The following is an 18,244-nucleotide window of genomic DNA, read 5'->3' on the forward strand; positions in this document are numbered from 1 at the left end:
TGGCTGTCTACCTATTTCCTTACCTACCTACCTATCTGTCTATCTGTCTGTCTCTACGTATCAGTCTATCTATTCGTATATCTATCTTCCCGTCTTTTTAATTCTCCAGCCCCCCTTCTGCACCCAGTCAGAACCCAATTCATGTCCACGCCCGCATCGAGCTGCCCCCGGCCCGCGACCACTTCGACCTGGGCATCTTCCTCACCTGCTTCCTGCTCATCTGCCTCGTCTGCCTCGCCATCGTCGTCAAGATGCGGTGGCGGAGGAACAATAAGCAGGTAAGGGGGTTGAGAAGGGGTTCAGGGGGGGGTTGAAGGGGAATTTTGAAGGGGCTGAGAAGGTTGGAGGGGTTTTTGAGACGATTGAAGTTGGTTTTTGAAGGGCTTTTGAAACGAAGAGAGAGAGCTTTCGAGATTACTTTTGAAGGGTAAGAGTTACACTGATAAGGAAAGCTTTGGAAGGGACTAAGACGGTTGAGAAGGGGTCTTGAGGGGTTTGGAAGGATTGATAGGGTTGGTGGGGGTTTTGAAAGGGAAAAAGGAGTGAGGGAGGGTCTGTTAAGAAGGCTGGAGGGGGATTTTGGAGTGTGAGAGGGATGAAGAAGAGAACTGGAGTATTTCCTGAAAGGAGAGAGGAACAAGGCAGTTTGTTTTTAGATGGTGAGGATGCTGAGTGATTCTTTTTTCTTTTTTCTTTTTTTGAGAGATAAAGACTGAAAGTGCCATTTGGAGGGGCCGAAAAAGGAGACTGAAAAGTGCGTTAAAGAGGACTGAAGTGGAAACCAAAGGGAGGACTGAAAGGGACACTGTTTACCTGGCATGTAATTTTGCCTTCAGTCTTCCTACCATCGTCTCCATTTAGTTCATCCTCCCCGGGACCTTCCTTTCAATCTTGCAGCCGTTTTCTCTTCATTCTTGCTACCGTAGATCTTGCATTCATTCTTGCACTCATCTTGCGTTCATTCTTGCAGTCATCTTCCCCTCATTCTTGCTTACTGTGGTATTATCGGTGACGTCACACGGGCCCTTACCCCACCACGCCCTTCTCCACTCCGACACTTGGCTTGTCAGATGCACTGGCCCAGGTTCATTATTCTGGGTTTGTTTTGGGTACATTGAAGGAGAAAAAATTATGTTCCTGTTCGTTTATCCGCCTACCTTTCTACTTACCTGTCTACCCTCCTGTTTACCTACCAACATCTCCGTCCACCAACCTGTCTTTATACTTACCTACCTACCTACCTATATACCTAATTTCCTGTACACCTACCTACCTCACTTTTCACCTGCCCAGCTACCTACTTACCTTCCTGTCCACCTACCTGTCTACCTGCCTACCTACCTACTTACCTTCCAGTATGCCTTCCTGCCTACCTACAAAAGAAATGTTTTGCCGCTGTTGTTGGTGTTATTGTTGTTGTTGTGACAGGAAGAAAAAATGTTGTTGTTGTTGTTGTTGTCTGGTATTCCATTCACACTTCTGCAGATGCGCCAGTTTCGCGTTTCAGTCCTTGCGTTGGCCAAAACAGAATTACAGCGTCTCTCTCTCTCTCTCTCTCTCTCTCTCTCTCTCTCTCTCTCTCTCTCTCTCTCTCTCTCTCTCTCTCTCGAATACCTCAGACGTATTCATATGCGTAAAGCGAAGTAAACTCTGAAACGCTGCGAACTCCGATGCTTGGTGCAAAGTAAACTCACTCTTGAGCTTTACGTTAGTCAGAGAAGCTTTAAATTCTTTCATCCCTCTCTTAAAACTTTGATTACCATATTTTCTCTCACTCCCAGGCGAACTCAGATGCGTGAAATGAAGAGTTAGATTACGTTGCTAAATTCAGAAAAGTTTCCGTTTCTTCTTTCTCGTAAAATGTTAATTGCCTAGTCTACATTCTCTCCTCTCCTCAAACGTACCCAAATCGAAGTGCTGTAAATTCTTCCTAATCCACTGTGCTGGCCAGATGTTGATAGTAATTGTTCTTTCCTGCAAAACATCTATTACCGTATAGCTTATTTTTATTTCCACCCCAGGACGAATTCAGATGCGTAAACGGAAGCAAATATAGTGCCCTAATCGTTGCGTTGGTCTGAAAGGTTGTTGTAGGCTCGTCGGTGCTGTCCTCTTTGTTGTTGTGATGTTATTGATTATGCCCCTTGTTTTGTCTCCTTTCCCATTCTCTGGCAATCCATCGTGCCAAGATGTGTATCTCCTGACACCGCCGAGGACTTCCTAGAATACTATCGCCGTCTTCAAAGGGCTGGGCGGCTTAAGCAAGGACAGGCCAGATGGCAGCGGTGGCGACGACCCATCATACACATTCCGCGCCATCTTTGATCTCGCTCCCTGCGTCCCGTTTCATGGCCGACAACTTAGGTGGCCTCCTTTGCCGGCCGCCGCGTTCTACTCCTTTTGCTTCTCGGACCGCTGGCTTTTGTTTTTGAAGTTCATAGATTTATTTTTTTAACGCACACCTCCCGCTGTGCACGGGACCTTGGGAGTTAATAGAGATGAGAGGAGTTTCCCAGACGGGGGCCACGAGCAAGGAGGAACACACGGGGTTACTAACAAGCGCCCGGGAAGATGCCAAATATATCTTGCCCGTCCTGTCTCCATCTCATTTCATAATCAAACTCGGATCATGGCTCTGCCCTCTTAAACTGCACGTAAATTGTCTCCAGTGTCTTTCTTTACGGCACATCACACAGCGGACGTGACGCCTTTAGGGCCTATTGTGGGTATTAAGGAAGAAAACCCTTGGCTGCATTTATGACAACAAGGCGTTAAACTTGGCGTCTTCGAGTACTCCTAATGCTGCTATTTTTATAACGAATCATGTAATAAATTCACGGGTTCAAGGTCTTATCGTAAATTTACCCCTTCAGTGCGAGAGGGCCTTCCTGAGTTGAATAAAATCGTCCAGTGGTACCCAGAATAAACCATACATGCAAATCAGTTTAACCCCTCCAGTACGGAAGGCCTCTCCCAAGGTGAATAAAATCGTGTGGTGAAAGCAAGAAAAAAAATAAAGAAGCCGAACAGGAAGATAGTATTTGCCACTCACGTATACCTGGCGTGTCATATTACATATTAAAAAAAAAAAGAAAGAAAGAAAGAAAACGCACTGAACAAATTAACGAAGATTGCGTCAAACCCCTTCAACAAGTGCCCTTTTCCCCAGTTTAAAAATAAAATCTTCTAGAGGTAACAAGAATCAAACAAGAGACCATATCGTCCTTGTGGGTCATAGGGCCATTGTTTATATCCCCTTCTGTACGGGAGACGCTTCTTAACCTGTCATAGATCATTTGAAGTAAGCAGTGATCAAGATAAGACATCCCCGCAGTGATAGGATTACTTATTTACTTATCTGTTTATCTGTTTACTTATTGTTAGATGATAGGAAGTTTTAATCAACCCGTCTTGCGGCCATTTCAAATTAACCTTCTCGCGGTCAGACCAACTCTAGTATTTCATCTCTAGCTGTTGTTTAGCTGAATTATATGAGCCTGAGAGTGTTAATTATTGTTCAGTCTTCCATCCGCCAGTCATTATTTGCCCTTGATAACTTCCTCTTGCTAATTAACCCTTAGCCTGCGTTGATTCTGTGAGCTGAATAAAATTGTCCTTAAGAAGCTGGAATAAAATACACGTCTTTACTGGGGACTTAATTTTACATGTCATACTTTTCGACGTGTGTGTGTGTGTGTGTGTGTGTGTGTGTGTGTGTGTGTGTGTGTGTGTGTGTGTGTGTGTGTGTGTGAACGCCTTTCAGACATATGAGTATAAATGCCGAAGAGGCGCCAGATTAGAGGGTCTTTTTGACTAGTAACCAAGGAGACTCGCACCTACATCATAAAGAACGTTCCTCGAATTTCATGCAACCACGACTTAGTATTTTAGCTTTTGAGTCGTCCAGTTCCGTCAGATAAACACAGACAGACTATAAAGTTTTTTTTTACTCACCGTAAAGGGGTCTTTAACATCGGAGGGGTAATGAAGTGAAGAACCACTGTGGTGTTTGTGTGTGTGTGTGTGTGTGTGTGTGTGTGTGTGTGTGTGTGTGTGTGTGTGTGTGTGTGTGTGTGTATGTATGTATGTGTGTGTGTGTGGTTTCCTGTCACCCAGCGATTTAATCCAGGTTCAAAGACATGTCAGATTATTTTGTATGGTGATGGGGTTAGCGGATTCCCAAAAGTCACTAACTTAGACACAGATGAGGTAGACAGGCTGATAGGTAGGTGCGTAGACTGATGGGTAGGTAGGTAGACTGATAGATAGGTAGGTTCAATGGTGGACAGGTAGGTAGTAAGGTAGGTTGGCAGGCAGGTAGACTGATAGGCAGGTAGCTTTAAAGGAAGGTGAGTTGGTAGGTAGGAAAGTGGGTTGATAGATACGTTAATAAACTGATAGATGGGTAGGTAGGTAAACTGGTAAGTAGGCAGGTAGGTTAATTGATAGGCAAATTTGTAGGTAGCTTCTCTTAACCCTTTGTAGGACGGGTAACCACGTATTTCATTCCTCCACAGCCAGACGATTTCCTTCATCTGAGGGAAACACTTGCCATTTGAGGGGTTAGGGCCTCTTTTAGCACCCGGAGGACAGAGTAGGGGGTTTATTCCGCTGTCAGACGATTTTATTCGGCTGTAAAGGCAGACGACTCGTGTTAATAGTTTGAGCTAATTAATTCCCGGGCAGACGAGCAGGTACGTTACCTACCTGGCACCATTCGAGGGGGAGAAGGTAGGGGTGGTGGTGGTGGTGATGGTGGTGGTGGTGGTAGAGGTGACGTGATCGTGCTGGTGATAATGGTAGTGGTGATAGAGATGGTGGTAGTAGTAGGAATGGTAGCAGTGGTGTTAGTAGTAAAGATAATGGCAGTGGTAGTACAGTAGAAACAGTAGTAGTCGTAGTAGTGATGGTGGTGGTGGTGGAGGTGGTGACTGGAATAGTGGAAAGGGTAACGATAGTAGAAGCATTAGTATCAGTAGAAATGGTAGTAGGGGAAGTGGTAATGATGTTGCAAGTAGTAGTAGTAGTAGTAGTAGTAGTAGTAGTAGTGGAGGGAGCGGTAGAGGTAGAGGGAGTAGTGGTAGGTAGGGGCGGGAGCAGACAAAAATATCCCCACCCCACTTTTTGCCCTCCACTTATTTACATCTGATATATCTTCAAACGCGCCCTTTTGATCTTTCCAAGTGGCTTTCCCCTCTTTTTTTCGTATATATATTTTTGCCTCCCCCGTTTTCCCCGACGTACACTTGTTAAGAGGACATTCCCGCCAAGTGGCCATCTTTCTTTTGAGGTGAAGATTAATTGGCCAAGATAAAGGATGAAAGTGGAGGCGTGTAAAGAAAATTAGGTACGAGTTGTTTTTTTTTCACTTGAATAAAGAATTGAGATAAAAAGACGGAGATGTTGATTGTGCAAGGGTTGATAAGTAATTAGTTAAGATAAAAGGAGAGCTGATTGAGAAGTGTTAGAATGAAAGAGAGAGAGAGAGAGAGATATGGAGGGAAATTTTTAAAGCATCTTAAATTCGTAAAAAAATCATGCGAAAGGAGGTAAGTAGATTTGGCTTTCTTTATTTATTTATTTATTTGGCCTCCCATTTTCCTGACGTAGACTTGTTAAGAGGACATTCCCCCCAAGTGGTTCCTCTTTCTTTTGAGGGGAAGGGTAATTGGCCAAGATAAAAGAGAGTAATTTGAGGCGCGTTAAAAGAGAGCAACTTGAAACGTGTTAAAAGAGAGCAACTCGAGGCCTGTTGAAAGAGAGCCACTTAAGGCGTGATAAAAGAGAGTAACATAAAGCGTGGCAAAAGATATTAACTTGAGATGTGCTAAAAGAGTATGTTAAAAAGAGCAACTTGAAACGTTTTAAAAAAGAGTGCAACTTGAAGTATGTTAAAAGAGTGCAACTTGAAGTATGTTAAAAGAGTGCAACTTGAAGCGTGTTAAAAGAGTGCAATTTGAAGCGTGTTAAAAGAGAGCAACTTGAAGCATGTTAAAAGAGAGTAATACCTAAAATATTCTACTCTCACTCCATCCCACTCACCCACCCACTCCAGTGCATGAAAGGGGAGGTATATGGGTGGAGAGGCATATGCGTGAGGGGTATGTGAGCTGGGGAAAGGGCAGCGTGATGGAGGACAAAAGAATGACATGGAGGCGATTCGTCTGTGACTCCCTTCCCACGTAGGCCGTCTGGCTATAGATAGATAAATAGACAGATAGATACAGAGGGAGAGAGAGAGAGAGAGAGAGAGAGAGGGACAAGAATATGAAAATGGATGGAGTGAATGGGGAAGGGGGAAAAGGAGGGGAGACAGGGAGGGGAAATAGAGAGGGGAGGGGTGGTGATGTAGGACAGGAGAGGGGAGGATAAAAGAGAGAGAGAAGGAGGGAGGTGGAGGGAAGGAGAGAGAAGAGAGAAAATGGAAGAGAAGAGAGGAAAATAATGAGAGGAGTTGCGCTGGAGGGGGAGAGGGGAGGGGGCAAGAGGGAGGATGTTGGTTGGACCCTGCCCTTTGATCTGAGAGGGGAGGGGGAAGGGGAGGGGAGGGTTGAGGGAAAGGAAAGTGGAGGAGGAGAGGGAGGTAAAGAGAGGGAGGGGAAGGAAGGACAGGGGGAGAGAGAGACTGGAGAAGGGGGGGAAGGAGAAGAGGAGGAGGGAGAGGATGGAAGTGGAAAAGGGAATAAGAGGGGGAAAAACAAGAGATAGAAGGGGGGAGAAGGGTGAATGAAAAGAGGGGAGGATAGATTGAGGAAGAGTTATATAGACTGCGAGGGAGGAAGAGAAGAGAGACAAGGAAGTAAGGAGAATGGAAAAGGGTGGGATAGAGGGAGAAGGAGCAGAGGGGAAGAAGGAAGAGGGAGAGGGTGGGAAGAGGAATCGAGGGAGAGGGGAAGACAGGAAGAGGGGGAAGCGAGGGAGAGAGATGGGGAGGCGAAGGGAGAGAGGGGAGAGAGAGGGTAGGGAAGGAGGAGGGACGGGAAGCCGGGGCGAAAGGAGGGGGAGAAAGGGGGCGATGGGAGGCAGGGAGGAGAGGTGAGGGTGATGTTGTTTACTATTACACACACACACACACACACACACACACACACACACACACACACACACACACACACACACACACAAAGTATTCATAGCACACATAACCTTCATAATTCATCGTACACACACATACTTGAAAGTCTAGACACACACACACACACACACACACACACACACACACACACACACACACACACACACACAGAGTATGCTATTGCTGATGTCACGAGTATGCCAGATAGATATAGTCATGCCCCAATACCCTCCCCTACCTACCATCCTATCTACTTCCCTATTTACTTACATCATTATTTACCTACCTACCTACCTGCCTGCCTATCCACTTACCTATGTGTCATTTTACCTTCTTACCTACCTACCTACCTACCTACATTACATACTTACGTACCTGCCTACTCTGCTTACCTTCCAATCTTACCTTCTTCCAACCCTAGCATGTATTCAGTATGGACGGTGGGTGTTAGCGCCGAAGTGGTGACATGTAGAGGTGTATGATATGTAGGAGGACTACTGGGCCTTGAAAGCAGGCTGTGAAGCCTATGCCCAGAGTCGGTCACATAAAAAAAAAAAATCGTCTTTCATTTTCTTGTAAGACAATTGCGACATATATCAAAGTTTTATTTTTCCTGTCTATCCTTTTCCTGTCTTTTTTCAGCATCATTAACATAATTATAACCTTCCTCATCATTTATCAATTTATTATTAACCATTATTTTCAGACATTCTTTTACCACAATTTCCACATTATTAGATGCGGAAGCTTCAGGGCCTTCAGTTAATGCCTATGCTGTGGTGAGGTGTGGTGTGGGAGGATGGTTTGGTGTGGTGTGGTGAGAGAAGGTGATTTGGTGTGGTGTGGTGTGGGAGGGTGGTTTTATGTGGTGTGGTGTGGTGCGGTGTGGCTTACATAAAATCGCAAAAGTCTACGTGAGTGAGGTACATAGCGTCGGAAAATCTATAGCGAGGGACAGACGGACAGGGCCGATCCTACTGATGCCCCCACTTCTGAACCTATTTGCAGATGATTTTGCTTGTGAGGTGGAGCCAGGATTCTGAATGCTTAAAGGGTGTGTGAATGAGTGTGTGGCCCATTTCACAGGACATGCTTTGATACGTCTGCAGCTATTGTGTGTGTGTGTGTGTGTGTGTGTGTGTGTGTGTGTGTGTGTGTGTGTGTGTGTGTGTGTGTGTGTGTATGTGTTTCTCCCTCCTAGATCGTCACCCCTCATCTAGTAGGTAGGAGTTAGGGTTGGGATAATGATAGTGATGATGATGGTGGTGATGATGATGATGATGATGATGATGATGATGATGATGATTTTGGTGATAATTACGCTGATACTGGTAATGATGACGATGGTGGTGATGAAGATGACATTGATGATGATATTCTAACCGGTATTTTCGAATTTTCGTAAAAGACGCATAATATATTACATCCCCTATCTAAATTTTCAAAGTCGCCATTATCTGTCACATCCAGTATTTACAGATATCCCTAAATGGTATATAACGTATCCTCCATCTAGCGTTTCCTGTAATGTGTTCGACCCAGCGTTTTAGATATTCCTGAGAGGTATTATAACGTTTCCTTTCCCCTGTCTAATGTTTCCAAACCTCTATCCCTTTTCTGTTATCTTCTTTGCACAGTATTTTGTGATGCTCCGAACATACAAACGCTTCCTGCCACCTGTCTAGCGTTTTCAACCCTCTGTTCGATACAAAACGTTTTTAATCTCTTTTTTTTAACGTTTCCAGAGTTCCATCCTCTCTATCTTCGTCTGTTTAAGGCTTTTTCTATCCCCTATCCCTTCCTTGTAGCATCTTTCTATCTTTCCTTCCCCTACCCATTCTATCGCCTATTCCCTGCTCTCTGTCCTCTCTTCTGCCATCTTTCTAGCATTTTTCTAACCTCTATCCACAGAACACTTTAGCCCAGCAAGCCAAGCGAGCCCTTAACAGAATGGAATGCCGACGCTACAAGGAGAAGAAAGAAGACAAACACAAAATCAAGGTGAAACTCAAGAAGAAGAAAAAGAAGAAGAAGAAGATCAAGGTGTCCACGGGGGAAGGAGGGGGAGGAGGAGGAGCGGGAGGAGGAGGAGGAGGGAGCGGAGGAGGAGGCACGAGGGAAGGCGAGGGAGGGAAGGGAGGGGAAGAGGAGGAGGAAGAGGAAGAGGAGGAGGAAGAGGACGAGGAAGGCAGCCATGAAATATCCGTTCTATCTGAAGGACCCGAGGTGAGGAAGTTATAATAATTTACCCCTTTAACAAGATTATGTTTATGAAGATCTATTATTTTCGTTTATTCTTGTTATTTACAGGCAGTTGTATTCGATTTTGAAAAGGTATGTGGTACTGAAGGGGTTAATGAAAACTAGATCTAACTCCTCTAGTTTAAGGTGTCTCTCAAGCTGAATAAGAGCCTATGAAAGCAGGAACATTGAATATGAGAAGACGTCATTTGAATGAAGTGTTAATTGTATTGTTGCTAATATCGGATGATTTATTCAGCTTGAGAGAATTCTAGCAGCAGCAGCGCAACAGTAGTAATAGTGGTAGTAGTTGTAGTAACCCCAGGTTTGTCTGAAACGCGAACCCGGTGGACTGCAGGCTTCAAATGACCATCTGCAGTTCAGCATCCTTTTGGGGGTTAGGGGACGTTTGTATAACCAGGTAGTTAAGCGACATGGCTATTTCGGTGCCACCACATGAAGGCGTTCCTTTCCAAATCCGCACCTTATAATAAAGGAGTTAACCACAGCCCCCATTAGAGCCTTTTCGGCCTGGACTCTCTTCAAGAACTGGAAAAAATTCTGGCGGTAGCAGAAAAGAATTACGGTACAAGACATCGTGGTACTGATGGAAATTAAGAAACGAAAGATATCGAATAATGAGAGATTATGATGGATATGGTATTTGTGTTGCTGATGTGGTATGCAAGTAAGTGCGTGCGTGTGTGTGTGTGTGTGTGTGTGTGTGTGTGTGTGTGTGTGTGTGTGTGTGTGTGTGTGTGTGTGTGTGTGTGTGTGTGTGTGTGTGTGTGTGTGTGTGTGTGTGTGTGTGGTCTGCATACCCGAAAGAATACCGCACCATTAGGATCTGCGAGTGGTGGCGTTGCAGGTATTATAACTTATGCATGTGTTAAAAGCATCAGTGCTGTAAGAGTTGTAAGCGTTGCATCTCTCCCAGTGTTGCAAGAGGCATGTGTGTTGCAGGTGTGTGGTGTGTCTGGGGGATTACCGACCGCATCAAGAGATTCCAGTATTCCATAGCAAGCACGAGTTGTGGGTGTTGCAAATGTCATAGGTATCAATGTTGCAGGTGTGTGTGGTGTGCCTGGAGGAGTACCGGCCCCATCAGGAGCTCCGAGTATTACCCTGCAAGCACGAGTTTCATCGAGCCTGTGTGGACCCCTGGCTCCTGCAGCACCGCACATGCCCGCTCTGCAACTACAACATTATTGGTCTGTATACTCTGGCTATTCGTTATCTACTAGGATTTTTTAGCTGAACAGAAGAATTGGAAGCTGAGGGATGGTTGGGGTATATTGCTGTCAGGGACGAACGACTTATAAGAGGAGGGAGGTGAAGAGAAGGGGACGGAAAAATAGAGAAAGAAGAAATATGTGTTGAGCATTTCCCTTGTCATTTTACGCTAGTGGGTTGCAAAGGGATTCTGCAAACATGACTGTGCTGTTGGAGGATTAATCATATGGAACACCTGCAGTTGTTAAATGCGATCAGTTAGTATCCCACATCACAGAGTATAGTTAGTGGCGATTCGGAAAGGTAAGGGTCTGAAAGAATATGAGTGCTTTCCTTGTTCACAGTTGCTGTGTTGTTGTTACAGAGGTGTGCTACGGACATATATATATATTGTGATTTCTGATATCTGTGTAGCGTATATGAGTAGTTGTGGTGCTGGTGTAGTGTATATATTGTGAGTGTTGTTGTGGTGATACTGTAGAGAATGTATTGTGAGTGTGCTGCTGTATGTTGGTGTTAGGTATATATTGCAACTGAGTTTTGTGTTACAGAGGGGTGCTATGAGAGTCCGCCGGCTACATGCTCATCTAGCACCACCCTGCCGTCAGCCACCCACCTTTATAGCACACCCACACACCCGCAGTACGTCCTAGCCCCCTCCAGCCCCGCCCAGCACTGCGCCAACCCCAGCTGCACCGTGCACTGGGTCCCACAGAGCTACAACGGCCTGGGCTATAGTCCCCTACCTCCGGGCTACATCAGTCCTCCCCCGGGCTACACCAGTCCCCTTGGGTACTCCAGCCCTGACCCAGCAATGACGGGTGCGGCGAGCGGGTACACCCAGGGTAGCCCCGCCATTGGGTATGGTAGCCCTGTGGCGGGGTACAACACTCCCACAAGTGGGTATATAAGCCCTGGGGGAGTATACCCAACTCCGAGGGGGTACGTCAGCCCCCACGCTACCTTAATGCCCCCCATTCACGGATACCCTGCTGCCCCGCCCGTACCTACCTACGGTATGGGCACCACCTGTGGATTTCCCTCACCCGGCCCCAGCGAAGGTGTGGGTGTGGGTGCGGGTGCGGGTGCAGCTGCTGGATTTGGGTGTGGGGGCGGGTGTCGGCATGATTCCTGTCTCATGTACCCACCCGCACCCACACACAATCCTCGCTGCAGCCACACCCACACCCACACCCACGCCCAAGCCCCCCATCCACTTCCTTCACATCCACATCCCCCACATCCCCCGCCTCAACCACCCGCCGGCTCCAGCAGCGAGGAGGCCGACCATCAGATAGTGGTGAGTACACTAAAACACACACACACACACACACACACACACACACACACACACACACACACACACACACACACACACACACACACACACACACTGGTGCAGTGGTAACGTTCCCGCTTGCCAACTGGTGGACGGGAGTTCGCTCCTCGCTCAGGTTGCGAAAAGTTTCACTAACGAAGTGGGTGGTTACTGTCCCCCTTGAGCAATGGGACGGGTGTGTGCGTGTGTGAAGGTCACAGCCTTGCCCTGAGATCGGACTATATGAGCTCTCAGCTCCCTTCCGGGAGTGTAAAAGCTGACCATCACGACCATCAAGTGATCCTGACCGACCTGGTGGTGAATTACACACACACAGGCTAGTCTTCTGTGCCCAGACTCGGATGCATAAAAATAAACACATACTTCCCAGACATACTGTACACACACACACACACACACACACACACACACACACACACACACACACACACACACACACACACACACACACACACACACTCTACAAAACTTCAAGGCATGAGAGATGAGATGTACTGTAAAGAACATTGCGATAGTAGTGAAACAAGCCAGACCAGACCAGATAACAGAGTAGGAGGGTTGGGAGTACAGGGTGGAAGGCAGGAGACAAAGAGAAGGAGGAAAGGGGAAAAAATTAACCCTTAGAACAGGAAAGACGGTAGCAAGAATAAAACGGTTGAGAGGGTTGATGGAGATTGCTACAAGCAGTGAGAGGTTACTTCCTATGCTAAATGGAATGCTTTAGTTAGCATTTCTTTTTCTTCGTCTGGATGGTCGTGTGTGTCTGTAGTAATTTTTTGTAGCTGCCAGAGGGGGAGCGAAGACTGTTTTTAACCATATGGGCGCTGCCATACTTGCTTGGAACATGTGATGGACAAGATCAGACGAAGCTGAGAGTTATTGATGCTGTACTAACAAAGCCATAACCTTAGAGGAAATTATTATGACTTGTTTCCTCATATACATCACATGTTTAAGGTGAGTGTGTCCTTGCCATTAGACGACGAGAGACCCCGACGAAGCTGAGTTAATTACAGGTAGTTTGGGAGGTGGCGGTGGTGTAACGGGAGGCACACTCGACCTGCAACTCGTAAGAACTTTGCACGTTTTTTTTTTTCCATTTACCCCAGCCTCTTCCTGCCTAGAGGTGAAATATGGACCTGGATTGTATATTTGGCGGTTGCATATCGTACTCTAGGGGAGGATTAGGACTTGGAAAAAATACAATGTTCGTCTAAATAACCCGTGTGCAGTCGGTAGCCATTTATCTGTCTTCTTCTTCGAGTAGTTTGAAGAATAAAAAGAATGATATACTTGTGTCGAGCAAAATATTAGGTACAGAGGAGCAATAAGGCAAAGTGTCGTAAAATACCGTAGTCAGTATGTACAGTTGTCACCACATAATAATAATGAACAAAACCCCAGCATCTTCGAGCTACCGAGGTGTCGTGTGTCGTCACCTCATGAATCGCCAAAGATGCTGCCCAACGTAAATTTCGGGGGAAGTTGATTTTGTGCTTTCGCTTTCTGTATATCCGGATCTTAAACCCCAGTACTTAGTCTTTCAATAATTCTTGCTATCTCCAGACGGTTTATTTACCTTGGGCGTTAGATGTAGTCTTTATTAACCCCCTTACCATTAGAGCTCCTTCGCTAGCTGAATAAAATCGTAGCAAGATTAAAATAAAAAATTGCGTCTTGGTGGTTAAGGCTTCCTCGATCAACTGAGATATTTTTCTGCCTGTGATTAAATAGTGAACTTTTTTTTTTTTTTATCTGTTTGTACTTTTTTCTTTATTCATAATTTAGTGACCCTTAATGCTAGACTGCCAGGATCAGCTTCCTAATTCAATCGGTTAGTCATATAATCTGTCAGTAAATCTCGGAGATGTGTTTGAGATAGACACTGTACGGTCGAGAGAGAGAGAGAGAGAGGAACCGGTGGGGGTGGAATTGTGAAGTGAATTAGAGTGGGAGAGTGCATGAGTTAGTGTGTGTGTGTGTGTGTGTGTGTGTGTGTGTGTGTGTGTGTGTGTGTGTGTGTGGTTCTGGATGGATAAAAGGAAGTTTATGAGTAAGAAAGTGAAGAGAATTTCTAATACATGAGAGAATGTGACTAAATACGTGAAGTTAAAGTGAAAATGATGTGAAACTGTGTGAGTGAGAGTCAAGCTGAAAAAAGTAGCCTGTAAAGAGAGAGAGAGAGAGAGAGAGAGGCATAATGAGAGAGGAAGGTAAGAGGACTGAAGGCAAGCGTTGAGGTGGTATTCTTAGATCAAAGCTCAACCACTCCCTACCTCCCCTCCTCCCCTCTTCCTTTCCCCTCAACCTTCCCTCCCTTCCCCTCATCTCCTCTTCCCTCCCCTCACCTCCCTTCTTCTCCCCTCCTCTTCCCTCCCCTCACCTCCCTTCTCCTCCCCTCCCTACCTTTCCCTTCCCTTCTTCTCTCCCTTCCCTTCCCTACCCTACCCTACCCTACCCTACCCTACCCTACCCTACCCTACCCTACCCTACCCTACCCTCCCTTGTCATCTACTCTGCCCCTACCCTGCTTTTCATCTGCCTTATCCTTTCTTTATCCTCCCTGCCCTTCTGTACCCTTTCCTTTCTCTCTCTCTCTCTCTCTCTCTCTCTCTCTCTCTCTCTCTCTCTCTCTCTCTCTCTCTCTCTCTCTCTCTCTCATCCCCACCCCTCCCTGTACTTTCCCATTCTCCCCTCTCCCCCACTTTTCTTCCCCCTCTCTCTTTTCCTCCTCTCCCCTCCCCTCTCCCTCCAATATACTCTTCCATACTCTGCCTTCCTTCACACCCCTCACTCTCTCCTCTCTCCTTCCCCTCCCTCTCCCTGACCCTCACCCTTGCCCTTAAGTCCACTTCTCTCCTTCCACTCCCTCCCTCCATCTCTCCCCACCTCTCCTTCCCTTCCCACCCCTTCCTTCCTCTACATTCCCTCCCTGCTTGCCTTCACTCTTCCCCCTACTTCCTCTCCCTATTCTTACCCTCCCCTTCCCTTCACCTTCCCAGCCTCATACTCTTGCCTACCTACTCCTGCCCACAACCTGTACCCATCATCCCTCTAGTCCCCTTCCCTTCCTTCCCTTCCCTTCCTATACCAACTCTTCCTCCCCCTCCCTTCCCCTCCCCCCTCCTGGCCACGGGGGTACCGGTGGTGCATGGATCAGCGCGTCCAGCTCGCAAATGGTAGAACCTGAGTTCGATTCTCGGATCGATCAGACTCTTGACCAAATTTGTTTCTCCTTATCCCTGTTCACCCACAGTATAATAATGGGGCCCTGGATGTGACATCAGCCATTGCCCTACTTTAGGGGAACATTCTGACGTAGGAAAAAACTGACTACCTTTATGCATATACAGTATACAGTACAGGTATATATATATATATATATATATATATATATATATATATATATATATATATATATATATATATATATATATATATATATATATGTATGTGTGTGTGTGTGTGTGTGTGTGTGTGTGTGTGTGTGTGTGTGTATTACGCCAGGAGGTTCCTTAATCAACTTAATTCGTCCCCCTTGTCCTCCTCCTCCACCCTCTTTTTTGCACAATGATTGTTTTAGAAACCAATATTCTCCTCATCTGCCGTGGGAGGAGGGGTCGGGCGGTAGCAATAATAAAATGAAAGGCATATTTCCTGCTTTCCTCCTAAAAATAGTCTCAGCAGGGATAGGTATGGGGTAAAGATAGCTGTCTCAAGGCGTCAAGCAAACCACGTGTCTTCTATATGTGTGCATGGGATTCTAACTTAGCACCCTAGTTATTACACTCGTCGGCTAGGCACTGACGTCTCCTCTTTAATACAAGCACTTCTTCCTTATCGTTACCTGCAGTTATTTATTTACTTACCCATTTGTTTATTTATTTATTTTGCATATTACGGTTTCACCTTTTCAGTGCCTTGACTCTCGTTGCATTATACTTTCGTGACCCTTGATTTTTCGGATTTGTTTTTTTATATCTTTTTCATTCCTCTTTCCTCCCCTCCCATACGCCTCCATCCCTGCCAGTCTCATTCCCTTCTTTCCCTACCCCTTCCCTCCCTCCCCTCCCCTTCCCTTCTCCCTCCCCTCCCCTTCCCTTCTCCCTCCCCTCCCCTTCCCTTCCCTTCTCCCTCCCCTGCCCCCCTCTCCTCTCTCCTTTCTCTGTTCTCTTCCCCTCTGCCGTCACCAATTATACTCCCACACCAAACCCATCCTTATGTTGTTTCTCTCTCTCTCTCTCTCTCTCTCTCTCTCTCTCTCTCTCTCTCTCTCTCTCTCTCTCTCTATTATTCACTTCACCAGCACTGTATTGATGCCTCTTCAGTGTTCCCAGACTAATTTCTGAATCCTTCCCAATCTTTTGAAATAAGAGGAACATTCATAAGAGAGAGAGAGAGAGAGAGGGGGGGGGGATGCAAAACAAACAGTGAGAAAAAATCGAACGGAAGAAGCAACAGACAGACAGACAAACAGACAGTCAGGTAGCGCCAGATAATGACCGACAGTGAGATACATAGGTAGAGCCAGATAGTGACAGACAGATAGTCAGGTAGATCCAGTTAGTGACACAGACAGACAGACGGACAGAAAAGAGAGAGAAAGCAGGCAGAACAAGAAACAACAGACAGATGAGGTAGGCAGACCCACATTTAAAACACAAATAAAACAGAGATAGAGACGCAGAAAAAGCAACAAAAAGGCGGTGAAACAGACAGAGAGAAAAACAGACAAACAGAAGGAGAAGCAACAGACAGACAAGGCAAGCGAAGACAAGGCAAAACAGAGCGACAGTTAAAACACAAATGAAACAGATGTGCACAAGAAACATAGGAAAGGTGAAACAGAGACAGAGAGAAAAGGAGACAGGCTAACAGAAGGAGAAGGAACAGACAGGCAAGACAAGGCAGAGCAGCCACAGTTAAAACACAAATATACTCCGTGTTGGCGGGCACATCAGAGGAACCAGTCTAAGGGGGTCTCCTCTTTGAGCCTGATTCATAAGTACACCTCACTTTATCTCGCCCGGCAAAGACTACTCCCAAAGCATAAAATTATAATGGGTTTCCGGGTTCTTGTTGGTCTGTGGCGTCAGGGAGCTGGTATGGGTGGAAGGAGGCAGAGACAATTTTTAGTTTTTGCGCAGATTCGAAGCAATGTTTACTCGCGTTTCGAATCCGTGCGTCTTTGATTATTGCTCCCCGCCCCCCGCCCCCACTATCCGTAACATTCAGTGGACCATTTAGCAATTCGGATTTGGGAGAGAATTTTTGGTTTATGCCCAGATACGAAAGCAATGTTACTCCCGACGTGAATGTGCTCGTCTTTTAACTTATTATTGTTCCCCGCCTTCACATACTCCCACTGTCTGTAGTAGTGTTTAGTGGTCCGTGTAGTGATAAGAGAGCTACGGTGGCTCGGCGGTATATTATTAATCTCGTGATGCGTGTACCTTGAGTCTCAGGTTCTAGCCTAAACTGTGATGGACATTTAAAATAGGTGTTTGTAACATGTCCCAGCACAAGCTTGCATAGGCTCGTACACTGTTTTACCGTTAGTACAGTATACACAGACTCAGAAACACATACATAACCAGTACAACAATTCATCTATCACAAGCATCACTTCTTAGACACGCTTTTCCCATCCACACTTCGCCAGCGTGAGGAAGAGTTAATTCTAGTTATCACTTTTCCTCCGAGGAGAAAATCCAGTCTTGGAGTGGACCTAATACAGGCTGATACAAATGCAGACATGTACAGATGGCAACTGGAAAGTGATATGGGGGGCAAACAGCAATTTTATAAATTTTATTCACAGATACGAAAGAATTATTGCTCCCTGCTCGAATGTCCATCTTTTATAGTTATGATCCACCGAACTTGGCATCTTTAGTAGTTATTGGCTTAACTAGAGATTCAGATGTATTATGGGACTGCAATTTTTTTTTTTTTTTTTTTTTTTTTTTTTTTCCGCAGAAGAAAGCACTGCTGCTCCCGACACGAATGTATGGGTTTTGTTATCGTTCCCCGCCCTCTTTAACCTTAGATAATAATGGTCGTTTTTCGATTCGGCTTTGGAAGATCGATACGTGGATAGAAAGGTAGATAGATAGATATAGATATAAAAGCAATGTTGCTGGAATGCACGCGTCTTTTATCGTCGGTCCGTTGATCGATCTGGATATGGGAGAATTTTTAGATTTGGCGTAGAAACGAAATAAAGGCAATTTACTGTGTACCCATATGCTTGCATTTTATTGTTACTGTGCTTCGCCCACGCTGTTCATAGCATTTAATGACTCGTTTAGCGATTCGGGGTGGGGAGAGAGAATTATTTATTTTTCCACAGATAC

General features: G+C 45.8%; 1 protein-coding gene across 1 annotated transcript in view; it reads left to right on the top strand.

The window, feature by feature from the left end:
- Nucleotides 1–18,244, top strand: part of LOC145392208 (uncharacterized) — a 119,907-nt gene that overhangs the window by 92,026 nt on the left and 9,637 nt on the right. The window contains exons 4-7 of the mRNA XM_080266660.1: nucleotides 128–278; nucleotides 8,987–9,301; nucleotides 10,386–10,527; nucleotides 11,101–11,849. Of these exons, the coding sequence (XP_080122786.1) occupies nucleotides 128–278; nucleotides 8,987–9,301; nucleotides 10,386–10,527; nucleotides 11,101–11,849 (1,357 nt within the window). The remainder of the gene's footprint in view (nucleotides 1–127; nucleotides 279–8,986; nucleotides 9,302–10,385; nucleotides 10,528–11,100; nucleotides 11,850–18,244) is intronic.

The sequence above is a fragment of the Coenobita brevimanus genome, chromosome 21 (genome assembly GCF_032717465.1).
Source record: "Coenobita brevimanus isolate Jiangsu-jjx chromosome 21, ASM3271746v2, whole genome shotgun sequence".
NCBI classification, from domain to species: Eukaryota; Metazoa; Arthropoda; class Malacostraca; order Decapoda; family Coenobitidae; genus Coenobita; species Coenobita brevimanus.